Source organism: Lemur catta, chromosome 2 (assembly GCF_020740605.2).
Source record: "Lemur catta isolate mLemCat1 chromosome 2, mLemCat1.pri, whole genome shotgun sequence".
NCBI lineage: Eukaryota > Metazoa > Chordata > Mammalia > Primates > Lemuridae > Lemur > Lemur catta.
In genome coordinates, this window is record NC_059129.1 from 101,084,781 (window position 1) to 101,111,609 (window position 26,829).

General features: G+C 38.4%; 1 protein-coding gene and 1 pseudogene across 1 annotated transcript in view; one reads left to right on the forward strand and one right to left on the reverse strand.

Moving 5' to 3' along the window:
* SNX3 (sorting nexin 3) overlaps positions 1-26,829 on the reverse strand; it is a 36,003-nt gene that overhangs the window by 1,127 nt on the left and 8,047 nt on the right. Inside the window, exons 2-3 of the mRNA XM_045544128.1 lie at positions 8,978-9,073; positions 980-1,104 (exon numbers count right to left, since the gene is read on the reverse strand). Coding sequence (XP_045400084.1) covers positions 980-1,104; positions 8,978-9,073 — 221 coding nt within the window. The remainder of the gene's footprint in view (positions 1-979; positions 1,105-8,977; positions 9,074-26,829) is intronic.
* On the forward strand, positions 26,560-26,751 carry LOC123633492 (annotated as a pseudogene).

The window sequence follows — 26,829 nt, forward strand, 5'->3', positions numbered from 1 at the left end:
GTTCAATAAAAGCCCCCTAAATTAAAAAACAGGCACAAATGTCCAGGCGAGTTTTTGTTTGTTTTTACTTGCTTTTAAAGCTTTCCACCACAGGCTAACTACGAACACTAGACTGGGCAACCAGACTTCTATTTCAGAATTTAAAAACATCTAATATAGCACTGCCTTCTCCCAAAGGAAAGTATGTTCACAGAAAGACAAATGAAATTTCTGTGCTACAGTAGATAATTAAGAGTTAAAGGTTTTGTATAACCCTTTCTCTTCTGTTTATTACTCACAGATTCAAATCACTAGATAAAATTTAAAATATAAAATATAAGTTTACACAATCATATCCTCTGGGATTTGATTTTATTTGGCCAAACTTAATGCCAATGTACAATTCCAGTGAGCCCTTTCTTGACAGAACTCTATTACTTTGGCTTTTTAAAAATAGCTAGATTTCAAATGGGAATAAAATTAAAAGCTAAAAAGTTGGTCTGAGCTTAGCAAGAGTTTCTAAAGTAAAAGAGAAATGATCCTAAGTCTTTTCACATTTTCAAAAGAATACATTTTGCCATGAAAATTAAAAATGTGTGCCTTTACACAACACATACTGATAATACCTGCATCTGCAATCATCTTGTTTGATTTTATTGTTCATGCTAGAACATACCTTAAATCAGAAAGAATATAAGTAAAAGTGTATTTTTTAAATGCTGTAATTTTAAATGTAATTTACATAAATTAACCAAGAAAAACAAACACAAAACTTAGGTCAACACAAAGATACTCATTTCGATCACTTAAGTGTGTTAATATTTATCACATGATATTCAACTTGTCAGATACTTTTACTTTGTTTAAATGATATAAAAAGTTAGGAAATGGCCAAAAGGAAACATTACAGTTTTGTTCAACATCTAAATTATTAGCAGTCACCTAAAGTACTCTCAAGACACTGTTCACTCACATACTTCAAAGAATAGAAAGCACTTACTTGTTTATAAATTGCTCCAGCCCTTGCTTCCTTTCCTCAATAAAATTGTCATCAAATATTCCATCATCTCCTCTAAAAGGAAGTTGACGCAAAAATGCTTTTCCAGGGAGCGGAGGAACTACAACCTAAAACAACATGGGGAAAGAGTTTTTGATCAGGTTGACTAGGTTGTGAAAATTTATAGAGTGCAACATGAAGACAAAGTACATTCTCACTATGGGAACCGTCCCACTCTCAAACTAGTTTAAATATAAAAGAGTAAAAAAATTATATGGAAAAAAGATTTAATGTTTTGGAGGCAAGATACAACCAAATGCAGAATAGCCCATCAGACCAAAGCTTCTTAGAGAGCCCTCAGCTTATATCACTTTTCTTGGACTTATCAAATCACTACTATACAAAGAGAACATTCATAATACTGAAATAAAGGTTACCAAGCCCCTCAGATACTTTTGATGTCACTCAGGGAAGACAATACCTTATTGCAACAGAAACTGCAGAGATCAATGGTCTCTCTGTAACATGGATAGATAAGAATTCTGTGGTTTCTTCACCCTCTTACCATCTTCATATAGTCTTTCCTACTTGTGTTTGAGGTGATGACAGAATAATCAACTACACTTGTCAGCACTCTTCATCTCCTACACTAAGAAACAAGTCAACTTTCTCCCAAATACCCAAAGATAGCAGGTCTTGCCATCTTTCCCCAAAGACCTGCCATTTCTTCCTCCCCACACTCTAAGAACATCCCAAATTTTCCCCTTCAAAACCTAACCAAGGGCCAGTCACGGTGGCTCACACCTGTAATCCCAGCACTCTGGGAGGCCGAGGCAGGTGGTGGCTTGAGACCAGCCTGAGCAAGAACGAGACCTTGTCTCTACTAAAAATAGAAAAAATTATCCGAGTGTGTTGGTTTGAGCCTATAGTCCCAGCTACTTGGGAGGTGAAGATAAGAGGATTGCTTGAGCCCAAGAGTTTGAGGTTGCTGTAAGCTAGGCTGACACCATGACACTCTAGCACAGTTGACAGAGTGAGACTGTCCCAAGGAGAAAAAAAAAAATCGAAGTAGTCATTCAAATGGATAGTGAGGTTGTAGGCTTAATGATCTACAAAAATCATGAATGGTTTATCCAGCTAAGATTCCCAAGATCCACTTCCACGTCATATTATTTTTGCTTAAACAGTCTGAAGAGATCTAAATAGATTTCTAATACCAATTTAAAAGTCATGAATCCAAAGACGTGTGTGTGCATGTAGGGTGAGAAGTAGCTAGGAAGATACCTGGCGAACATAATATATTTGAAAGCCAAAGCACACTGGAATAAAGGCTAAAAGATCCAACCATAATGACCAGCGAACACAATATATGTTGGTCAAGCATGGTGGCTCATGCCTGTAATCCTAGCACTCTGGGAGGCTGAGGTGGGAGGATCGCTTGAAGTCAGGAGTTCGAGACCAGCCTGAGCAAGAGCGAGACCCCGTCTCTATTAAAAAATAGAAAGAAATTAACCGGACAACTAAAAATATATAGAAAAAAATTAGCTGGGCATGGTGACACATGCCTGTAGTCCCAGCTACTCGGGAGGCTGAGGCAGTAGGATTGCTTGAGCCCAGGAGTTTGAGGTTGCTGTGAGCTAGGCTGACGCCACGGCATAGCCCAAGCAACAGAGTGAGACTCTGTCTCAAAAACAAAAAAAAACACCACAATATATGTCACTGAGTTTCTAGCTTAGTTTAATAGACCTTAGTTAAAAGTACTTATAACAAAATAACTTGATTACATTGTTCTTAGCAATATTGTAATATGAGCAAAACTTTCACATAGGTTGAACTCCCCAAGATATGTAACTGGTCTAATGTTAAATGTTAAGTATTGTACTTTTAAAAAAACGTCAAGAAAGTGAAAAACAAACCACAGAAGGGAAGATTTTTGCAAATCATATATCTGATAAGGAATTTGTAAGAGATTTTGACATGTTCTAGATACAGCCCTGTAATAACAAAGACAACCCAATTAAATAGAGGATCTGAATAAACATTTCTCCATGGATATATAAATGGCCAGTAAGTACATGAAAAGATGACAAACGTTATTAGCCATCAGAGACATGAAAAACCAAACCACAATGCAATACCACTTCACAAACACTAGGGTATCTATAATAAAGACACGTTAGCAAGGGTTGGTGAGGATGTGGAGAAAATTGGAACCCTCATACATTGCTGGTAGGAATGTAAAATGGTACAGCTGCTTTGGAAAATAGTCCGGCAGTTCCTTAAAGGATTAAAAAAGGGTTATCGTATGACCTAGCAAGACACTAGGAGGTATATACCCAGGAGAAATGAGACCATATGTCCAGACAAAAACCTGTGCACCAATGTTAATAGCAGCATTATTCATAATAGCCAAAAAGTAGTAACAACCTAAATGTCCACCAAATGATGAATGGATAAAATGGGATATATGTATACAAGAGAATATTATTTAGCAAGAAAGAGAAATGAAGTACTGATGCATGTTGCAACAGGATGAACCTTGAAAACACGCTAAGTGAAAGAAGCCAGACACGACAGATCACATATTATGTATGTGCTTCCATTTATATGGTACGTCCAGAATAGGTAGATCCACAAAGAAAGTAGATTAGTGAGTAGTTGCCTAAGGCTCAGTGAGGAGAAGCTGGGGAGAAATTGGTAATGAATACTAATGAGTACAGGGTTTCTTTTATCCAGTGACAAGAATGTTCTAAAATTGATTGTAGTGATGGTTGCCCAACTCTGGGAATATACTAAAACTCACTGAATTATATACTTTAAAAGGGTGAACTATATGGTATGTGAATTATATCTTAATAAAACTGTTACTAGAAAAAAAAAAAAAGGTATACATTCACCAAATGTTCATTAAACATTCCAGGGTGCCACGTGCTACATTAAGCAAAGCCCAAAGCCTACTGAGACACTTCTCTAGAATCATAAAATATTTTGTCATTACCCAAAACTTTCCTAACTTGTTTTGTACATTTAAATGTTCTAACCACCTGTAATTTGTATACTGTGAGCTGTAAGTCTTTTTTTTTTAAGCCAGTCAAATTTAGCAGTGGGGGGTTGTATACGAACTTTAGAGATACTAATGTTAGTTAAGTTCTAATAACCCGCTATAAGCTATAAGTCTTTATTCCCAAATAGATGGTCAAATGTTTCAACCCCATTTGCTGAATTTCTTTCCCCACTGAGTGACACTGTTATTTTTGTTATGAACCAATTCCCTACAAATACGTGGGCCAGCATCTAAACTCTATTACATTCCACTAAACCCTCTGCTCAACACAGCCCCACACTGCATAATCACGTTCCAGTCAACAACGGACTGCATATACGATGGTGGTCCTACAAAATTAAAAAGCTGAAAAATTCCTATTGCCTAGTTACGCCTTGATGATCCTGACCCTGCGTAGACCTAGGCTAATGTGTGAGTATGTCTTGGTTTTAAACAAAAAAGTTTAAAAAGAAAAAATTAAAATAGAAAAAAGCTTATATAAAGGAAATATTTTTGTACAGCTATTCCTTGTTGTTTGTGTTTTAAGCTAAGTGTTATTGCAAAACAGTCAAAGTTATTTTATAAGTTTATATGGGCTGGTGCGGTGGCCCAAGCCTGTAATCCTAGCACTCTAGGAGGTTGAGGTGGGAGGATTACTTGAGGCCAAGAGTTCAAGACCAGCCTGAGCAAGTGTGACATCCTGTGTCTACTAAAAATAGAAAAATTAGCCAGGTGTCATGGCATGCATCTGTAGTCCCAGCTACTGAGGAGGCTGAGGCAGGAGGATCCCCTGAGCCCAAGAGTTAGAGGCTGCAGTGAGCTACGATGATGCCACTGCACTCTACCCAGGGCAACAGAGCAAGACATTGTTTCAAAAAAAAAAAAAAAAAAAAGTTTATAAAGTAAAAAAATTACAATAACCTAAGGTTTATTATTGAAGAAAAAAATTTATAAACTTAGTGTAGCCTAAATGTACAGTGTTTATAAAGTCTATTGTAGTGTATAGTAATGTCCAAGGCTTTCAGATTTACTCATCACTCAATGACTTCACCCAGAGCAACTTCCAGTCCTACAAGCTCCATTCAAGGTACGTACCCCATATAGGTATACCATTTTAATCTTTATTTTTACTGTGCCTATTCTATGTTTAGATATATAAACACTTCCCATTGTGTTATAATTGACTATTGTATTCAGTACAGTAACATGATATATGTTAGTAGCCCAGGAGTAACAGGCTATGCTATATAGTCTAGGTGTGTGATAGCCTATATCATCTAGGTTTGTGTAAGTATACTCTACGATGTCTTCACAATGAAATCACCTAAGGATACTTTTTCTAGAACATATCCCTATCATTAAGGAACACACGACTATACCACATTTTTTTCTTAACCTTTCATGTTTTCTTTTAGGTCTTTTTGCATTGGCTAGAGTCATCAATATTATGTTGAACAGTAGTGGTGATATCAGGCATCTGTGCCTTATTTCTGATCTTGTAGGAAATGCATCTCAAGTTTTTCCTTTGAGTAAGGTGCTTTATGGGCCCTGGAAATAAAGACTCCTAATTGTTCACTATGATCCAATCATCCCTTCTTTCCTGGTGTCTTAGTTCAGTTTCCCTAGAAAATAGAACTGAAGCAGAAGTTTACATGATAATACTCTACTGGAGAGAGAAGCAATCCCAGGTAAGCAAAAGCCAAGTGAGTGAGGCAGGAAAGGGGGAAAGCAAATACAAAGAATGTATTAACAAGCTGGCCAACAACTTCACAATGGCAGCAGCTGGAACTTCAGAAAGGCTGTTTGAAACGACTGAGTCTTAAAACAGTCTGGTAGGTTAAAGGGGGGAGCATTGCTTCTGCTGGTTTCTTCTCATGTCCTATCTCCCAGTGGTAGAGGTCAGGCCCAGGAGGCCTTAACCCACTGCATGCTTGGATTCATCACTCAGCCCCTCAATCGCTTCTAGGAAACTTAGAGCCTCTGTAGGCCCTATCTGGCCAGTGCACATGTGGGGGGGGGGTCCTTGGACTATGGGAGCAGGACTGCTGCCAAGCACATACTGAAGAAATGCCAGATGATGATTTAGCATGACTCACCCAGGTTTTCTCTCCTTGATCACAGTCTTTATGGCAGCAGTCCCCAATATTTTTTGGATCAGGGACTGTTTTCAGGGAAGACAATTTTTCCATGGATGGGGGGGGAGGATAGTTTCAGGATGATTCAAGCACATTACATTTATTGTGCACTTTATTTCTATTATTATTTCATTGTAATATATAATAATTACACAACTCACCATAGGTTGGGGGCCCCTGCTATGGCCCCTGGCATGGCATGACCTACTACAAAGGTCACCCTTGCAAATGTACCACGTTTTTTAATTACTATAGCCTTAAGATATGCTCTGATGTCTGGCAAAACAAACATCTGCTCACTATACATTGAAAATACTTTTTGCCTATTCTGGAGCTTTCTCTGATTCTAACGCTCTTATATAAATCTGCAAGCTCTTATATAAATCTGAAGACCCCCACTGAGATTTCTTTTAAAATTTTATGATTTTATAAATAAGTAATGAGATACTGCCTTATTCTTTTCACATTTCTGCTAAAATGTCACCTATGAGTGAGGCCTTCCCTTGCATCTTATATGAGAGTATCTCTCCTGGCACTTCCTATCCCTCCATCCTTTTTTTTATTTTTTAAATTTCTTTTTCTTTTTTTCTCTCATTTTTTATTTATTTATTTTTTTTTGAGACAGAGTCTCACTCTGTTGCCCAGGCTAGAGTGCCGTAGCGTCAGCCTAGCTCAGAGCAACCTCAAACTCCTGGGTTCAAGCAATCCTTCTGCCTCAGCCTCCTGAGTAGCTGGGATATAGGCATGCGCTATCACGCCCAGCTAATTTTTTCTATATATTTTTAGCTGTCCAGCTAATTTCTATTTTTAGTAGAGACAGGGTCTCACACTTGCTCAGGCTGGTCTCGAACTCCTGAGCTCAAACGACCCACCTGCCTATAGGCATGAGCCACTGCACCCGGGCCCCCTACCTTTTTTTTAAAAGAGCTTATCATCATCTGATGTACTATATATTTTACATTTTTCCCTGCCTTCTCTTCACCACTACCCTGGATTTACCTAAAAGAACGTAAGTACCATAAAAGAAGGAACCTTAATTTGTTCACAGCTCTATCTATAACTCCTAAAACACAAGGACTGAGCTCTCAAATGTTTGTAGAATAAATGAATCTTCAAAAGCAAATATTACAAACCAGGGACGTAGTATTTCTCTCTTTATTAAGGTCTTTTGCCTTTCAGTAAAGTTTCAGAGTTTTCTTTACATGGGTTTTATATTTCTAGTTTCACTCATAAGTATTTTATGTTTTGATATTCTTTTAAGATTTTTCCCTTTACACTTTTGATGGAATGTTATGGTTTGTGTATGTTACTCTCATATTCAGCCACATGTATCTGGTTATCGATTTTTCCTTCCATTTCTAGCTTTTTAGACTTAGAAAATGAGCACAATGTAGCCTTAACTTTGCTCAGGACTCCTACCACACCCCACTTCTTTCTACTGAGCATGCCATACTCTTCCATGACTCCATGCCTCTGATGTCATCCTGAAGTATGGGTGAAATGAGGGACATTAGAGTGAGACGTTGCTCTAATTTATTTTGAAGCCAAAGCCAATGTTTTTTCTTTCTTTCTTTTTTTTTTTTGAAACAGAGTCTCGCTCTGTTGCCTGGGCTCGAGTGCCGTGGCGTCAGCCTAGCTCACAGCAACCTCAAATTCCTGGGCTTAAGCAATCCTGCCTCAGCCTCCTGAGTGGCTGGGACTACAGGCATGTGCCACCATGCCTGGCTAATTTTTCTATATGTGTATTTTTAGCTGTCCATATAATTTCTTTCTATTTTTAGTAGAGACGGGGGTTTCACTCTTGCTCAGGCTGGTCTCAAACTCCTGACCTTGAGCGATCCTCCCGCCTTGGCCTCCCAGAGTGCTAGGATTACAGGCGTGAGCCACCGCGTCCGGCCCAAATTTTTTTCTAAGAGAAGACAATTGTTAGCAAGGCACATAACACAAACTGTAGGTAGCATCCCATGAATGGATCATGGCTACCATTTAAAAAGCTAATCTGAAAAATATCAGCATGTATCACACAGAATAAGGTAATTATTGTTTTATGAAACTTCTGTTATATGTATATATGTGTGATGATGAAAAAATTTATTTTGAGTCAGTAAAATCAATTAGAAATACACTGACATGAGATGTATTGAGGAAGAGAAACTTGGCAAGGGGTGTGGAGAAGGGAAGATGAAATAGGAACATGAGGGAAAGGAAGGAAGTAATAGCAAGAAGGTTCTAAGAAGTGTTATTCAAATGTGAGTCAGCAAAGGCCTCAACTGGGCCATTAGAGTAGGTAAGACTGAGAGTTCTAAGGAAAAATTACAGACTCTTCCCCCATAGAATAAGATGAAATTGAACTATTTGAAAAAAAGAAACCATATTTTCTTTTACCCATTTTATTCAAGATAATTCTCCTGAGAGGTCTTATTTTTTTTTTTTTTTTTTTGAGACACAGTCTCGCTCTGTTGCCCAGGCTAGAGTGTCGTGGCATCAGCCTAGCTCACAGCAACCTCATACTCCTGGGCTTAAGCAATCCTTCTGCCTCAGCTTCCCGAGTAGCTGGGACTACAGGCATGCGCCACCATGCCCGGCTAATTTTTTCTATACATATTTTTAGCTGTCCATATAATTTCTTTCTATTTTTAGTAGAGACGGGGGTCTCGCTCTTGCTCAGGCTGGTCTCGAACTCCTGTTTGAGCCATCCTCCCTGCCTCGGCCTCCCAGAGTGCTAGGATTACAGGCATGAGCCACCACACCCGGCCCTGAGAGGTCTTAAACATCAAAATTTGGAATGTTTTGCTTTAAAGTTGCTGTACAAATAATTCTTACCTTGCTTTCCCTTTCTAATTCACTTCTCAGCCATTCAAAGTCACTGTATCTTCTTCTCACAGTAGATTCCTTCAGCTTGAAAATAGGAAGATTTGTCTGAAACAAAAAAAGTTGATCCAAAATTGAACCACATTAAGAAAACTTCAAAAAAAGTGTGTGTGTGCGCGCGCGCACGCATGTAAATCTAGGTTTGTCAAATTGATAACATAGCAAGTCTGGTTACTTTAACTTAAGAAATCATGAAGTTATTAACATTTTACCTATACATTACAAAATAAAACCTTGCTAGTTGTTAAAATGTGTTATTTACACTAGAATACAACTTTTAAAATACACATTTATGTGTATGCTTTTGGATGTCATTCTGCCTGAGGTTATTTACCTAAGTCATTTTTTCCCTATTATTTTAGTGAACTGTAAAAACGTCAAGTGGGCTGGGGTTGACTGCTACTGCTATCCAGCTTAGCTAGTATCTTAGCAAGCAGTCCTCATAAGGGAAACAGACCATACCTACTTTTAAGTGAAACACAAAATATGTTGTTTTAAGACTAGATTAGATCTGGCATAATGAAAGAAATGAATAAAGCATTCTTAATGGTCTTCTAAAAATATATACATATATATACCAGAAAGAGCAGGGAAAGTGTTGCAATGTCTTTACTTTTACCACTAGTAGAAAATTAAGAGTCATACTCAGTAACCAGGCTCATAAATCTGGAGCTTTACAGGCAGAAGGCAAGTTTAAGAACTGAAAACATAATGCCCAGTACTCTGCAGTCACATCAGATTATAAGAAAATTTTTGGAAACTTTATAAGATTGCAAAGGCTACTTGTTGCCACTTCTGTCAACTTCTAAACTTAAAATGACAAAAAAGATTTCTATTAAATATCATCTACTGGATCCCCCTTAAAGAAAAATTATTTTACCAAGTCCAATAAAAAATGATTAGTGTCTGGCCAGGCATGGTGGCTCATGCCTGTAATCCCAGCACTTTTGTGAGGCCGAGAAGGATTGCTCAAGGCCAGGAGTTTGAGACTCGTCTGGGCAATACAGCAAGACCCTGTCTCTAAAAAAAAAAAAACCATTAAAAAAAAATTAGCCAGATGTGGTTAGCATGTGTCTGTAGTCCCAGTTACATGGGAGGCTGAGGTATGAGGATGGCTTAAGCCCAGGAGTTCGAGGTTACTAAATGAGCTGTGAATTGGGCTACTGCACTCCAGTCTGGGCAAGAGTGAGACTCTGTCTCCAACACAAAAAAACAAAACAAAACAAAAGGTTAAGGACTAGCATTTAGCATCAAGAATAGATTTTAAAATGTGAGTAATATTACAAAGTCTATAGGAGACAGAAATAATCTAACACAATTAATGTCATATCCCACCAAAAATGCTATTAATACTATATGTTCTCTTTGATTGCATTTTGTCCTTAATTCAGTCTTTGTACTTGTAGCACTGCAAACTGTTTTACTGCTGGCAGAAAAAAAAGTTAAGTGCCACCTGAAGGAAAGACAGGCTTCCTACTTTGTATACAGGGACATTATCATCTTGAAAAATTCACTCGTAAGAAAATTCCACTCATTTGTTTAGCTTAATGCCACTGGTAAATAGTTGTTATTCAGCAAAAGAAAAGCTTTTTATTCAGGACCTTAAATCCATTTTGTAGTGGTCAATTTTTTCCAAAGTGTATTAACTTCTCTATGTTGTGTACCTTATAGCTTAGAATCTTCTACAGATGCTACTGGGCATAACAGTGTATGGGTTTCAAGCATGAAACCAAATCTCACATGAGGTTTAAAAGCACTTAAATTTTCTTTCCCAGGTAACCACATTTGTTCATTGTATTAATGACTAAGAGCAAAATTGCACCTAACAAGACTCTTATTATACTAAAAGTCAAGCTTGTATTTAAAGATGCTGGCTTGTTGTACAGAGAGGGTATTCTCATTCCCCACAGGGAATAAAATTAGGTCCCCTGGAGAGTAGGATGATAATTCCCAGAAAGAAAGCAATGGATTATTTCTCTCTAATTTCATCCATTGGCTTTTTAACCAAGCTCACCCTTCCGCATTAAAATATTAAGTCTTTGTAAGTGTCTAAAGATAAAAAGGCCTTTACAGAGTTGAGTGTTTTCTGCAGGTGAGATTTTACATTTTGAATTCCCTCCTCTCAAATTACTCTACAAAAGGGATTAACTGCTCTCTTTATTCAATACGTTAAGATCAAGCTTGTGAAAAGAGTTCCCTAAGAATTTTCATACTTCTGGGTACGGAAGTCTATAAAGTTAATCTCTGAAACAACATATCAAGCTTACAGGTACAATGTTGAGAAAAGAGTGCCAATTCAGCTCATTTTACCTTCCATTTTCCCTTTTGAACTTTTGACACAATCATGATTATATCTGATTCACTCTAATAAAAAGAGGGTTGGGAAGGGGGAAAGTCTCTTCCCTTCTATAATTAGCTAACAGTTTGATAGATTATATATTTTAAAAAGGATCATGGTAAGTTTAAGAAAATTCTTTTATTTAGTTTTCTTAGCTGCCTATGATTTGTCTTTTTGTATGAGGACTGCTTCAGGGTTTTGGTTTTGATAAAGCCACATTAAGAAATTCTTTTTGTTTGAGACAGGGTCTCCCTCTGTTGCCCTGGTTTGAGTACAGTGGTGAGATCAGAGCTCACTGCAGACTTGAACTCCTGGGCTCAAACAATTCTCCCACCTCAGTCTCTGGAGTAGCTGGGACTACAGGCACACACCACTGCCCGGCTAATTTTTTTGTTTTGTAGAAATGGGGGTCTCACTATGTTACCCAGGCCGGTCTCAAGACATCTTCTCACCTCCGCCTCGCAAAGTGCTAGGATTACAGGCGTAATCCTGGCTAAGAAATTCTTAAATATTATTTTCCCAACACATTTAGAGTCACAGGTTTGCCTGTAAAACGTCTTTCTGATCATTACAAGGACTTCTAATTCAACTTACTTGAGAAAAATAAGTGAAAAATGCTGAGGTTTTTTTTGTTTAAGCTACTGAACCATCACTGTTGATTATAAACTCTGTGATTGTTCACTTTCGCTATTTAACTTTTATAAAATGAAGAAAGACTAAAAGTTTTTTTTTTCCTACACCTTTGGGAGGACTCAACTATTATTTACTGAGCATCTATAAAAGGGCAGAATGCTAGTTAAGGTGGGGACTCATTATTCATAATGATGAATAAGTTGTAGTCTTGGCCCTTATGAAAGCTAATAATATACCAAGGAGGTTACAAAATAAGCATATAGAAAGTTGAATTTATGAGGTTAAAAATACCACAAACCATAAACAAGGTTGAAAGACAAAGGAACAAGTTATGCACTAATATTTGCAACATAAAACAGAGGGATAATTTTATTAAAATGCCAGCCTGAGCAAGAGCGAGACCCTGTCTCTACTAAAAATACAAAGAAATTGGCCAGACAACAAAAAATATATAGAAAAAATTAGCCGGGCATGGTGGCACATGCCTGTAGTCCCAGCTACTCAGGAGGCTGAGGCAGAAGGATTGCTTGAGCCCAGGAGTTTGAGGTTGCTGTGAGCTACGCTGATGCCACGGCACTCTAGCCCGGGCAACAGAGCAAGACCGTCTCAAAAAAAAAAAAAAAAAAAATTTTTTTTTTATTAAAGTGTAAAGAAACTTAGAAGCCAGTGAGAGATAAAGATGAACGACCTGACAGCCTGGCGCACGGTGGCTCTGGCCTGTAGTCCCAGCTGTCCAAGAGGCTCAGGCGAGAGGACTGTTTGAGTCTAGGGACTCTAGGCTGTAGTGTGCTAAGATAACACCAATAAATAACCACTGCACCTCAGCCTGGGCAACATAATGAGACCCCATAAAACAAACAAACAACAACAAAAAACCAGGCAGAACATAGAAAAAACAGTGGACAATGATGTTCAATTTCATTCATACAAGAAGCACTTGGTAAAACAGTAACATCCCATTTCACTTATCAGACAGGCAGGTATTAAACTGTAATAGCCAGTTATTGGTGAGGGTAGAGAGAGACATTCTAACGTTCTATATTAGGATAGTGGTTAAAAGTCCAGATTCTGTGTAGGTTCAAATCCCAGCAATGACACTTAGCTATATGACTTGGGAAAGTTAATCTGTTTCTCAATTTGCACTCTATAAAGTGGGGATAATAGTGTGAAAGTATATTGAAATAGATGGTTGAGAAGTTAAACTAACCTAAATGATTTGTTTTCTACTACTTTGGAAGTCATACAAAGGATAATTATTTTACAATAAATTAGATTGGTAATACCAGAAGGCCATGTTCTGTTGTGGTGATTAAAGGAGGTAATACATGTAAATATGGTTAGAATTGTACCTAGCAAACAATTAGTGCATGGTAAGTATAATTTTTTTCCTGACATTATTTATGTCTTTTTATTAAACTTTTAAATTTGGCAAAAAGTTCTAAAATAGTAAACTCTCCTACACTTTTAACCAACTGTTCTTTTACACTTGCTTTGTAAATCTTCTCCACAGTTATTTTTGCTGAACCACTTGAGAGTAAGTTGAAGACATCATAGCCCTTTACTCCTAAGTACTTCAAGATACATTTTCTAAGGGGGACATTATTCTCTGATACAACCACAGAACAAGGACCAAATATAGGACATTTAACATGATATACAGTCCATACTCAAATTTTACAGTATCCTTTATAACTTTTTAAAAACCAAATCCAATCAAGAATCAAGCACTGCCTCTGGTTATAATCTTTAGTCACCTTCAATCTAGAATACCTGCATGTCTACCCCTGCCTTTTTGCCATTCAAGGCATTGACAATAAAGAGTTCAGGACAGCTATTTAAGCTATATATTTTTTTCTGTCCCTTCACCCAGCTTCTCCAGACACCCCTCCCTCCTCAGAATCCTGCCCTCTGAGCTATATTCTACATTTGGGTTGTCTTGTTTCCTCAAGACCGGTCCCATATTATGGATTTTTGGAAGGAATGTTGATGCCTTCGGAGGGAATCACATCAGAAGGCATGTGATGTCAGTTTGTCCCATTATTGGATCACTTGGTTAAGGTGGGGGCACCCAGATAGCTCCAATATAGTTACTTTTTTTCCGCTTTATAATACCTTTTTCTTATTCTCTTTTTTTTTTTTCTTTTCTTTTACAGACAGGGTCTCGCTTTGTTGCCCAAGTTGGAATGCAGGGCCACAATCACAGCTCACTGTAGCCTCAAACTCCTGGCCTAGAGCGATCCTCTTGCCTTAGCCTCCTGAGTTCCTGGGACTACAGGCGCATGCCACTATGCCTGGCTAATTTTTAATTTTTTTTTTTTGTAGACATGGGGTTTTGCTATGTGCCCCAGGCTGGTCTTGAACTCCTGGCCTCAAGGAATCCTCCTGCCTTGGCCTCCCAAAGTGCTGGGATTACAGGTGTGAGCCACTGCATTCAGGGTTTTTTCTTATTCTTGAAGCTGTCCTTCATAATAAAATTTAGAATTTGCCCAGCTAAATTCAAAACTTACAAAACCATCAGAGCACAGAATGAATTCTGCTTCTTGGAGAATTCACATTTCTAGGTGAAGTTATTTACTTGACTTTAGCCGTTATGAGAAAGAGTGGTTTACTGTAGGAAAGTCTCACTCCCTGCCAAATATAGTGTGAATATGTAGATGTGTAAGTGCATTAGTTCACAATTTGTTGATTTAATAAACAGAATACAAGGGGTTTACAGTCTACTTAGCTAGAATGAAGTGATGGAAATTTGCACTTGCCCTAGGAGAAATTCAGGGCCATTCTCAAGCTTCTGTGTATCTTGTCTTTTAATTTGCAAGATGAGAATTTATTATGCTTAGCTCATGAAAAAGTGATGGACCAATTACAAGATCCTAAGACACTCAGAAAACTAGAAAAGAACAAGACTAAAAATCTGAAGAGAATTGTTCAATATTATGATGTTGCTGTTTATATGTTCTAATAATATATCAGAAACAAAACTCCAAAGAGATGAAATGTTAAAACAGATGACTACATGTCTGATACTTTTGTACGAACTGCTGTTTATATAAAAGAGAAACCAGCGGTTTTCCACAAACAATATTACTAGTCAAACAGGGTAAGATCACCAGGAAGCCAAATGGACATTATATTCTCAAGAACAGATTTTTGAAACCACAGTATAAAGGTCTAAAACAAGTACTCCCTTCAAATCTAGGCACAGGAAACTGCCACATTTTTGGTCTCCAAAAGGTCTTATACATTTACACAGACTGACCTATTAAAGTCAGCAGCTCACAGACACCCTATATGTTACCTGATTATCACTGATAGCCAAACAGAAAACCAAGCCTCAAAATGTGATCACCTGAATATAGCTTAGCAATAGATATTAAAAAAATGTTTACTAGGTGTTTCTAGTATTTCTTCAGATAGCGTCATGTGTACATTTGAAAAGAGACTGGCAACAACATCAAAAGTATACTCAATAGGCCATACTCTATTCAACCAATCCTAAGAGATGTAAATGGATGCCTCACTATAGTTCTCATTAAACAGTTACATTTCTCCAAATATCTACATCTAGAGATAAAAGATAAACTGAGAAGTGCTTAAGCTATTACCTCGCCCTTCAGTACTTTTGATACTTATTTTACCCAATCTGGAACAGCATGAATTAACTGGAGATATGGTTTATAACCTAGATGAACTCCTAATATGGCTGGGGAGAAGTCATTTAAATGAAGAATAAGCTTTTAGTCTGGAGAACCTTTGAAATGTAGATTGTCACTAAGCCAAAGTATTTAATTTCTTTCTTTCTTTTTTCAAAAAATAAGGACATGGCCTTCCAGTGATACAATTCCCCATTATTTTATAGGAAGTCTACTTTATGGTATAATTTCCAAAACAGTAGAGAAGAAATTATCTAGACTAGTTTAATGAATAAACCAAATAATTCCACATACTTTTCCGACTTTGTTCGTATTCTTTATTTATGAATTAGCAACACAACTCATTTGTGAGTGCACACAAGATTTTCAATGAGCAACCTTTAGGCCAGGCACGGTGGCTCACGCCTGTAATCCCAGCACTCTGGGAGGCCGAGGTGGGAGGACTGCTCAAGGTCAGGAGTTCAAGACCAGCCTGGGCAAGAGTGAGACCTCGTTTCTACTAAAAATAGAAAGAAATGATCTGGACAACTAAAAATATATATAGAAAAAATTAGCTGGGCATGGTGGCGCCTGCCTGTAGTCCCAGTTACTTGGGAGGCTGAGGCAGAAGGATCTCTTGAGTCCAGGAGTGTGAGGTTGCTGTGAGCTAGGCTGATGCCCCGGCACTCTAGTCTGGGCAACAGAGTAAGACTCTGTCTCACAAAAAAAAAAAAAAAAAAAAAGAGCAACCTTTAATGGAATTGTGCAGTAATGATTCTATTGTTAAAAAAATTCATTCATAACACTTCATGAACCTTTACATAACCCTACAGGCTTATGCTGAAAGAACACTGCCTATTAATAGCCTAAGAACTTTTTTGGACAATTTTGTAAGTGCAAAACTATGTTCTATATCTTCCCAATTTGCCTAATCCTAAGACTCACACCTCTCAAATGACACCACCTAGAAAATTTCATTCAATCGGTCTAGACTGCAAAATCTAAACATCAGTATTTTTAATTGAGTCTAAAGTGCATCCAGGCTCAAGAACCAAATAAATACAATAAATATCTTGATAGACCTCTAAGAATATATATCAATAAATAACTTAGGCCAGGCACGGTGGCTCACGCCTGTAATCCTAGCCTTCTGGGAGGCCGAGGCGGGCGGATCGCTTGAGCTCAGGAGTTTGAGACCAGCCTGAGCAAGAGCGAGACCCTGTCTCTACCAAAAAAATAAAAAGAAATTATCTGGACAATTAAAAATATACAGAAAAAACTAGTCAGGCATGGTGGCGCATGCCTGTAGTCCCAGCTACTTGGGAGGCTGAGGCAGAAGGATCGCTTGAGCCCAGGGGTTGGAGGTTGCTGTGAGTTAGGCTGACGCCATAGCACTCTAGCCCGGGCAACAGAGCGAGACCCTGTCTCAATAAATAAATAAATAAATAAATAAATAAATAACTTAATAAACCTGTAAGAACAGTTTGCCACCTATATTATAAAACAAAGCTGATCTGTTTCTTTGAAGCATGAAGTATTACCTACAAAACTATAAAAACAATGAAAACAAACGTTTAATAAGTCTTAATTCCCTAAGATGAGTGATACATATATTAATAAACTCCTTTCTCTTCTAGTCAGAGTGATCAGCTATACTAAGAGCAACTAGACAATGATATTAAACACTATACACATGAATGCTTTAAATTTGCAGATTGACAGCAGTGCCATTACTTTATTCCTTTCATAAAGCCCCACAAAGAGTGATTATTGTTCTAATAGTTTGACAGTACTCACATCATTAACATAAAAATCTTTTTATTAGCAACAGAAAGTAACTGTCTAAGAATCCTCACAATAAACCATGGCTAAGAACACAGGTCCCAATAGGAGGTGCAACTTGCCAGCAAAGGTTTCAATACACAAATAATTAGGTCAGCACAATTTAAAATATTTTCTAGCCAGCATACCCTCTTTAATTGTTATGTATAATCAGTGTTTGAGGTGGGGCTGGAAAGCAGGATATTCTGGTACTTTCTCCCATAAGTTAATGTTCATTTCTGGGTACTCTGTGTAGCCTATTTTCTCCCCATACTTCCCACACCTTGCCCTCTCCTCTGAATTATTAATTTTTTTTTTTGGAGACAGAGTCTCATTCTGTTGCCCAGGCTACAGTGCCGTGGTGTCAGCCTAGCTCACAGTAACCTCAAACTCCTGGGCTTAAGCAATCCTTCTGCCTCAGCCTCCCGAGTAGCTGGGACTACAGACATGCACCACCATGCCCAGCTAATTTTTTCTATATATTTTTAGTTGTCTAGCTAATTTCTTTCTATTTTTTGTAGAGATGGGGTCTTGTTCTTGCTCAGGCTGGTCTCGAACTCCTGACTTAGAGCAATCCTCCCGCCTCGGCCTCCCAGAGTACTAGGATTATAGGCGCTGAGCCACCGTGCCCAGCCTAAAGTCTGTTTTTTACATTCACCTAAGAAATTCAAAGTTATATTCACTAAGGCTATATATTAAGAGACACTTAATCAAGTTTAAACAATTGTTTTATCACTTTTTATAGTGCAAGTTCCTGACATGTTGCATTGTTGAGGGGAAAAACAGAAGCAAATACACGAGTATAAGATGCTTGGAAGTAGTAGGGAAGAAATAAATTAGTCAAGCAGACTTGGGTCCAAGTCCTCCTCTGGACATCATTAACAGTATGATCATATCAAGCTACTTTCCTTCTCTTGCATTTTATTATCTTTAAAATAGTAGCTCACGCCAGTAATCTCAGCACTTTGGGCGGCCAAGGCAGGAGGATTGCTTGAGGCCAGGAGTTTGAGACCAACCTGACAATATAGTGAGACTCTGTCCTAAAAAAAATTATTTCAATTACCTGGGCATGGTTCCAGCTACTCAGAAGGCTTAAGAGGGAGGACTGCCTGAGCACAAGAGTTCAAGGTTGCAGTGAGCTATGATCCGGCCACTCACTGCACTCCAGCCTGGGCTACAGAGTGAGAGATCGTGTCTCTTAAAAACAAACAAATAAACAAAAAAACCCCAAAAAACAAAAACAAAAAAACCCTGCCACTTACCTCAATAACTAAATAGGAAGTATTATTACTTCACACATATTATCACTTGTTGACTACTTAATGTAGAACAAATACTATGCCTTAAGTCTCATTTAATCCCCTGAAGTTTCATTTTATGGGTGAAGAAATAAAAAGACAGGAGTTAAGTAACTTGCTCAGGGTCACATGTCTACTAATAGGCAGAGGGGATTCTTGCTCATGTTTAACTTCAAAGTCCATGGTCTTAAATCACACTATGGTTACAGCACCTGACCCCAAGTGGATATTAAACAAATAAAGCTTAAAACTCCACTAAATGAACATTTAATAAATATCTCAACAACTACTATGTGGAAAGGGCGTGGTAATACTTGGTTAAGAGGCTTTTTAAACATTTACACATTTAAAATTTAAACATTCCATAGAAAGTGCTTCTGAGCACCCCAAAATAAACACTAAAAGCATAAGAATGTGAATGGAAAATGAACATAACAATATGAGCAAGACCTTTTCTCTTCAAAATATGGAACCTAAAAGAAAGGCATAAAGTAAAAAGGTAATGGTGGGAACTGCTGGAATAGTGGAGAGAGAAGCTTGGCAAAGCCAAAAATTCAATGATAAAACTAGACAAACATGTCAAAAACAAATATATTGGGATTCTGTAAATTGGGCAAAGGCATTCACTGAAAATTGAAAAGCGTTCATTCAAGAAAAACTACTGAACCTCAGGAAAGAATAGTGGAAGTCTGTAGTGTTTTTAGCCTAGGGCTGCTACCATCAGTACCATGCCCCACCAGCTCTATCAATAGTGTCTACCAGGATGGGGCAAGCTGCAAAAACCAGCACCATCACTGCTGGAGGGGGCTCACTGGTTAGGTGTAGAACACAGAAAAGTCCCAAATGCAGGGGTATTGTTGAAAACAGTAGCAATATTGGTAGCAAAGAGTGGGGAAGGCCAATATTGCAGCAATCCAAGGTTGTAATACTAGGGGCAAGCAACAAACCAACAGACTTGGCAGAAGTTTAACAGGGAGATTCAGAGAATTACACAGCCATGGTGGGCCTTGATAAGCTCCCACTTATCCCTCCCTGGTGGTCTGAAAGGCTGTGTACTTACACAAAGCTGTGCATCTGCTCAGGAAAGCCTGGAAGGGACCCTAGTTATCTACACTTCCATGGCTGAATGTAAACCCTTTCATAGATACAGGAGAGCCATGGACACGAGAAGACTTGACACAGGTCAGGCAAGGTGGCTCATGCATATAATCCTAGCACTCTGGGAGGCTAAGGTGAGAAGATCTCTTGGGCTCAGAAGTTTGAGGTTGCTGTAAACTAGGCTGATGCCACTGCACTCTACCCTGGGCAACACAGCGACAGAGTGAGACTCTGTCTCAAAAAAAAAAAAAAACAAAAAAAAAAACGAAAAGACTTGACACAACACAAAGTATTATAAAAAGCTGGGGCAAACTTATAAACTGAACTTCCAATTCATTCCCCAACCTACAAATAGATCCACTGGCAAAGGTAGAAAAGACTTACTGGCTCAAGGTATTTATGCAAAATCTTTCACCAATCATTTCTGACCACTAAGGTAAGCTGATAAACTAACTGAGGGGTGATGACCCCTTGGAAGCCAGGCTTTAAAAAAAAAAAAAAAAAAAATTGATGGGAGCTATCAGCAGCCTCACACTACAAACTAAATGTAGGTAAGTCCCTAAAGAGCAACAATGACCTCCCCTAGGCAGAGGTGCAGGAAGTGATCTAACTCACAGTCTCTACAATATATTACCTAAAATGTTCAGTTTTACAGAAAATTATGAGATAAGCAAAGAAATAGGATAGTGTGAGTCATATAAAGGAGGGAGAAAAGTCAACAGATGCTATCTCTGAGGAGGCTCAGCTGTCAAGGATTTAGAAGCAGCTACTGTAAATATGTTCAAAGAACTAGGGGAAATCATGGTTAAAGAATTAAAAGAAAGTATAGTAACAGTGAGTCAAGGAATAGAAAATCCCAACAAAAAGACATTATGAAGAATGACTTTATTGGAATTATGGAGTTTAAAGTATAGCTGACCAACCTGAGCAAGAGCGAGACCCTGTCTCTACTAAAAATAGAAAGAAATGATTTGGACAGCTAAAAATATATATAGAAAAAAAAATTTGCCGGGCATGGTGACACATGCCTGTAGTCCCAGATACTTGGGAAGCTGAGGCAGGAGGATCGCTTGAGCCAGGAGTCTGAGGGTGCTGTGAGCTAGGCGGATGCCAGGACACTCTACTCTGGGCAATAGAGTGAGATTCTGCCTCAAAAAAAAAATAAAATAAAAAAATAAAGTATAGCTAAAATGAAAAATTCACTGAAGGGGGTCAAGAGCAGATTCAAACCGGCAGACAAAGAATCAGCAAACATGAAGACACATCAAGAAATTGTCCATTCTGAGGCCAGGCTTGGTGGCTCACACCTGTAATCCTAGCACTCTGGGAGGCTGAGGGGGGAGATCAGTTGAGGCCAGGAGTTTGACATCAGCCCGAGCAAGAGCAAGACCACGTCTCTACTAATACAAAAATTAGCTGGGCGTTGTGGCATGCACCTGTAGTCCCAACTACTCGGGAGGCTGAGGAAAGAGTATTGCTTCAGCCCAGGAGTCGGAGGCTGCAGTGAGCTACCACCAGGACGCCACTGCACTCTACCTAGGATGACAGAGCAAGACTCTGTCTTGAAAAAAAAAAAAATTGTCCATTCTGAAGAACAGAAAGAAAAAAATGAAGAATGAACAGAGCCTCAGAAACTTGTGGGACACTATCAGGTTTATCAACACACATGTAGGAAATACATACAGAGATCCCCAGCTAACAAACATCATGGTCAAACTGTTAAAAGCCAACCATAGGCCGGGCGCGGTGACTCACACCTATAATCCTAGCACTCTGGGAGGCCGAGGCAGGAGGATCGCTTGAGGTCAGGAGTTTGAGACCAGCCTGAGCAAGAGCGAGACCCTGTCTCTATTAAAAATAGAAAGAAATGATTTGGACAGCTAAAAATATATATAGAAAAAAATTAGCCGGGCATGGTGGCGCATGCCTGTAGTCCCAGCTACTCGGGAGGCTGAGGCAGAAGGATTGCTTAAGCCCAGGAGTTTGAAGTTGCTGTGAGCCAGGGCAAAAGAGCGAGACTCTGTCTCAAAAAAAAAAAAAAAAAAAGAGAAAGCTGGAGTGGCTATATTATTATCATATAAAATAGACTTTAAGACACAATAAAAGATTAAGAACAGATTCTTGGCAAAGGGTCATAAAGAATTGCTTTTCCTCCCTTGTTTGGATAACTTGAAGGGAGAGATTATATAAACTTAAACAGCTGCCCCCTATTATTTGTTTCCATGTTTCTTATTATTGTGATAAAATATATGTAACATAAAATTTACCATTTTAACCACTTTTAAATGTATAGAGTTCTGTGGCATTAGGTATGAGTAAAGGATTCTTAAAAGAGTTTTGACCTTTCCTTAAACATACCCCAATGATAAATCAGAGAGCTTGGGGGAAAATGCATATCTGGTAACTTATATTTGAAAACTAATCACTTACTAAAATCAGCAGCACCTCCATCTCTTTTTTGCTAGGGAACAAAGCTGGAGAAAACTCTCAGATAATGATAATAATAATAATAACAGCTAATACTGAACAAATGAGGTAGCATTTAAAGTCCATAACATATTATTTAATTCTCATGTAACTTTAAGGAAGATACTAGCATGCTCATCTTTAGGATGGGCAATAGGGTCACAGGGGTAAGAAAATCGCCCAAGGGCACTCAGTTAACACAGCAAAATTAGGATTTATGACCATAATTTAAATACTCCTACAAAGCTCTCTGTACACACTGGAGCAAGAAAAAAAAATTTTTTTTTTTTTTTAGTATTCTTAAAGACTATTAAACACTATCCCCCAAAGAATAAAAAAGAATAAAAACTTAGTGGAGATTCCAAAAGAATGTAAGTCTTTATGACGTAAGTACCATACTCAATAATAGTTTTGCTCTTCTGATACAACCTCCCTCCTTCCTAAGCACCTCCCCCACCAAATACTGAAGTTTACCTCTAGTTCTTTTCTACCATTCCTGGATAGGGAAAGATACCCTAGATGCTTAGATCAAACCCAGCCAAAAAAAATGAGATATAGAACACATCTTCTGTTGGTAGGATAGAAATAGGGAGCCCTATACCAGGATTGATGCAGAATGAGAAAAACACAATGTAATGTCAGGGCAAGTGTGAGAATTAACAGTAATAAATAATGGCAATTGAATTAAAAACAACAAAATTTCTCTGCAGATTCTGGCATAGAATATAGAACTCCTAGCAATACTGTCACTAAAAAGCTTTAAGATAGCTCTAAAACTACATGATACTTGATAAGAAATTGTGTTTTTTCAATAAAGTTCTGGTGAAACTATTACAAATACTAATCAGAACCACAAGCCATCAAAACTTGCCAAAGAAAGTACTACAACAATTCAATCTTTATATTTGTTGACTTATTCAACAACCAAGAATTTAAATTAGGAAGCTATAAAAATGAAAGTTCTCTGGGGCATTTCAATGAAGCTACAACTGAAATTATTAATATTTATGCTTTGCAGCTTATTCAAAACAAGCCAGCCCTGACTCCTCACCAACTTAAGGTGTTTATGAAAAGAATAATGTGTACACTCCAGGACAAAACTGGTTTATGAAAGTGCTTTGAAATCTAAATTTAGTATCCATTGGTGAGTTATCTTATGTTCACCTACCTGAGAACTTAGGTCATAAGACCTCAGTGTTTTAACCTAACAGACTTTCTGAGGCCTTTACAAAGAACCTTCATAGAAGTGGGACAGGAAGGGAATCTGGGGAGCATTTCCTCTTCCACTGGCCACAGCAAGACCTGTAAGAGGTCCAAACCAGTTACAGAACAGAAAATTACTTCAGGCTCCTGAGCTAATTACCTTGGGAGGACCTGGTGCTCTCAACAGATTTGAGAGCTGATACAACTAAAATCTGTCTAAGACCAGATATTTTCATATCTTTAACATTTAACCTGGACAGAACTGAAGAGAAAGGAGTAAGCTATGCAGTCTGAAAGATTTACTCTCATCCCAGTTCACTTTTAGGTAAAGCTATAATTATGGCCTATAAACTGGTGTTCAACTTTCTAACATGAAATGTTTCTATCAAGAAAGTCTCTAATCTTTGGTTGGATTAAAAATATTTTTTCAGCCGGGTGTGGTGGCTCACGCCTGTAATCCTAGCACTCTGGGAGGCCAAGGCGGGTAGATCGCTCGAGGTCAGGAGTTCGAGACCAGCCTGAGCAAGAGTGAGACCCCGTCTCTACTAAAAATAGAAAGAAATTATCTGGCCAACTAAAAATATACATAGAAAAAATTAGCCGGGCATGGTGGCGCATGCCTGTAGTCCCAGTTACTCGGGAGGCTGAGGCAGTAGGATCGCTTAAGCCCAGGAGTTTGAGGTTGCTGTGAGCTAGGCTAACGCCACGGCACTCACTTTAGCCCGGGCAACAGAGCGAGACTCCGTCTCAAAAAAAAAAACAAAAAAAAAAAAATATTTTTTCTTTATCTTCGTCAGTAGAGAATGGAGTATACGTGAAGTCAGTTTGCAGTTGGAGTTTGGCACAGGAGTAACCGTGACGAGGTGTGAGTGACCAGTAACCAGAAACATAATGAGATGGGGCAAATAGGTCAAAGAAACTCAGGAGACAAGGTCTTGTATATACTGGTCCCTTCATGTATGAGCCATCCTGAATATTCCACAGAGAGGCCAATATCACTTATAATCAATTAAAGACAAGTCAAACAAGTCAACTTTAATTCCAAAGAAAACCAAGCAAACAGAACTATATTTATAACTGGTAGCCTACTTCAACCTATAAAACTTTTCTTAATTTTATGAATGTTTGATCAGATTCTATGCAATTCTATGGAATTAATAATATAATCCTTTTTCTGCAATGCTCCCTTAAGCTGTGACTTTTCTTTTCTTTCTTTCTTTTTTTTTTTTACAAGATGGGGTCCTGTTCTGTCATGCAGGCTGGAGTGCAGTGGCATGATCCTAGCTCATTATAGCCTCAAACTCCTGGTCCCCTAGCTTTGACATTCTTAAAACTTTCTCATACAGCAGTTCTTGGCTCCTTACATGTTTAATGCTTATTTTTTATACAATTCATAACATTTTCTTAAGTTGAATTTTAAAATTCTATCCTACCATGAATAAATGTGGATGTTTTAAAAACAGATTATTCTTGTTCATTTTAAATGACTGCCTCAAGTTATGCTACAGATTTCTTCTCAAAATAGAAAAAAAAAAATCATGTGACATCAGAAAAAATGTGTAGTTATGCATTTATTGCCAGAAATGCTTAAATATATATTAGACTTTGAGATTTAGAATCACAAGTTGCAAAAGTCAAAATACTTTTCTCATAATGTGTACAGTGAATTGAAGATACTATTGCCTAAGACCTTGCTTGGAATTACAGTGGTTCAAAGGTATGACAATAAAGTATGAAATATTTTCTAAGTTAAATTTTAATCAAAAGCCAATAACCTAAGGTATTCATCACCTAGCATTCATAATTTTACACGTGTCTAGTCTCAGAAGTCAGCCCTCTCTCATACAAGGGCACCAGATCACAATAGGAAGAAAACTATCAAAGATGATGTGGTTTTTTCTCTTACACTCAGTCTTAAAAAAAAATGCACTTAGCATTGTTAATCTTGACTTGGATAGCCAAAGTGACTTAGTCTTTTAGTAATTTTCTCTTTAATTTGGAAAAACAATCCCTTTACTGCCTATTAAGATACTCAACTTTTTCATGTTAAAAAACCATTCTTTTTACAACATTGGCAAAACATCTTGGCAGACTAGGAGACGGATGAGAGCCAAAGGTGCTAGATTCTGATGAGGAAGATAAGGCTGTGGGACCTTACAACCTAGGCTCAGAGTCAGGCTCAGACTCAGTCCCTACTGTCATTCTCCTTGAGTGAGTTTAAAGTATCATATTCTGTTGGAAATGTCTTTAGGACAGAGGCATAGCCATTGCTATTAGTTTCCTATTGCTACTGTAACAAATTACCACTTAGTACCTTAAAACAACACAAACTTATTATCTTAAAGTTTTAGAGGTCAGAAGTCCAAAATAGGTCTAACTGGGCTAATCAAGGTGTCAGCAGGGCTGTGTTCCTTCTGGAGGATCTAGGTGAGAATCTGTTTCCTTGCCTATTTTGGCATCTACAGGCTACCTGCATTCCTTGGCTCATGGCCCCTTCCTCCATCTTCAAAGTCAGCAATTCCATCAATCCAACCTGTTTCCACTGTTGTATCTCCTCCTCCGACTCTGACTTCCTGCTTCATTTCATTTAAAAGGATTCTTGTGGCCAGGCGTGGTGGCTCACGTCTGTAATCCTAGCACTCTGGGAGGCCGAGGTGGGAGGACAGCTTGAAGTCAGGAGTTTGAGACCAGCTTGAGCAAGAGCAAAACCCTGTCTCTACCAAAAATAGAAAGAAATTCTCTGGACAACTAAAAATATATAGAAAAAATTAGTTGGGCATAGGTGGCACATGCCTGTAGTCCCAGCTGCTCGGGAGGCTGAGGCAGAAGGATTGCTCGAGCCCAGGTGTTGGAGGTTGCTGTGAGCTAGGAAGACGCCATGCCATGACACTCTAGCCCAGGGAACAGAGTGAGACTGTGTCTCAAAAAAGAAAAAAAAAAAAAATAGAACTTCGGTTGAAAGCTTTAAGTCTTTAACTAAGGAATCAAATCAGTAAACAACAGTTCTGGTTTCCTGTGGCAGGGCCTGGAGAAGGGTCAGCAGGCACCATGTCCAGCCTCTAAGGTGGCAAGAAGTCCCTGAAACAGCCTAAGAAGCAGGCCAAACAGCTGGATGAGGAAGATGAGGCTTTTAAGCAGGAACAAAAGGAGAAGCAGAAGAAACTTGAGGAGCTAAAAGCTAAGACCATGGGGAAGGGCCCCCTGGCCACAGGTGGAATTAAGAAGTCTGGAACAGCCTAAGAAGCAGGCCAAAGAGCTGGATGAGGAGGAGGAGGAGGCTTTTAAGCAGGAACAAAAAGAGAAGCCGAAGAAACTTGA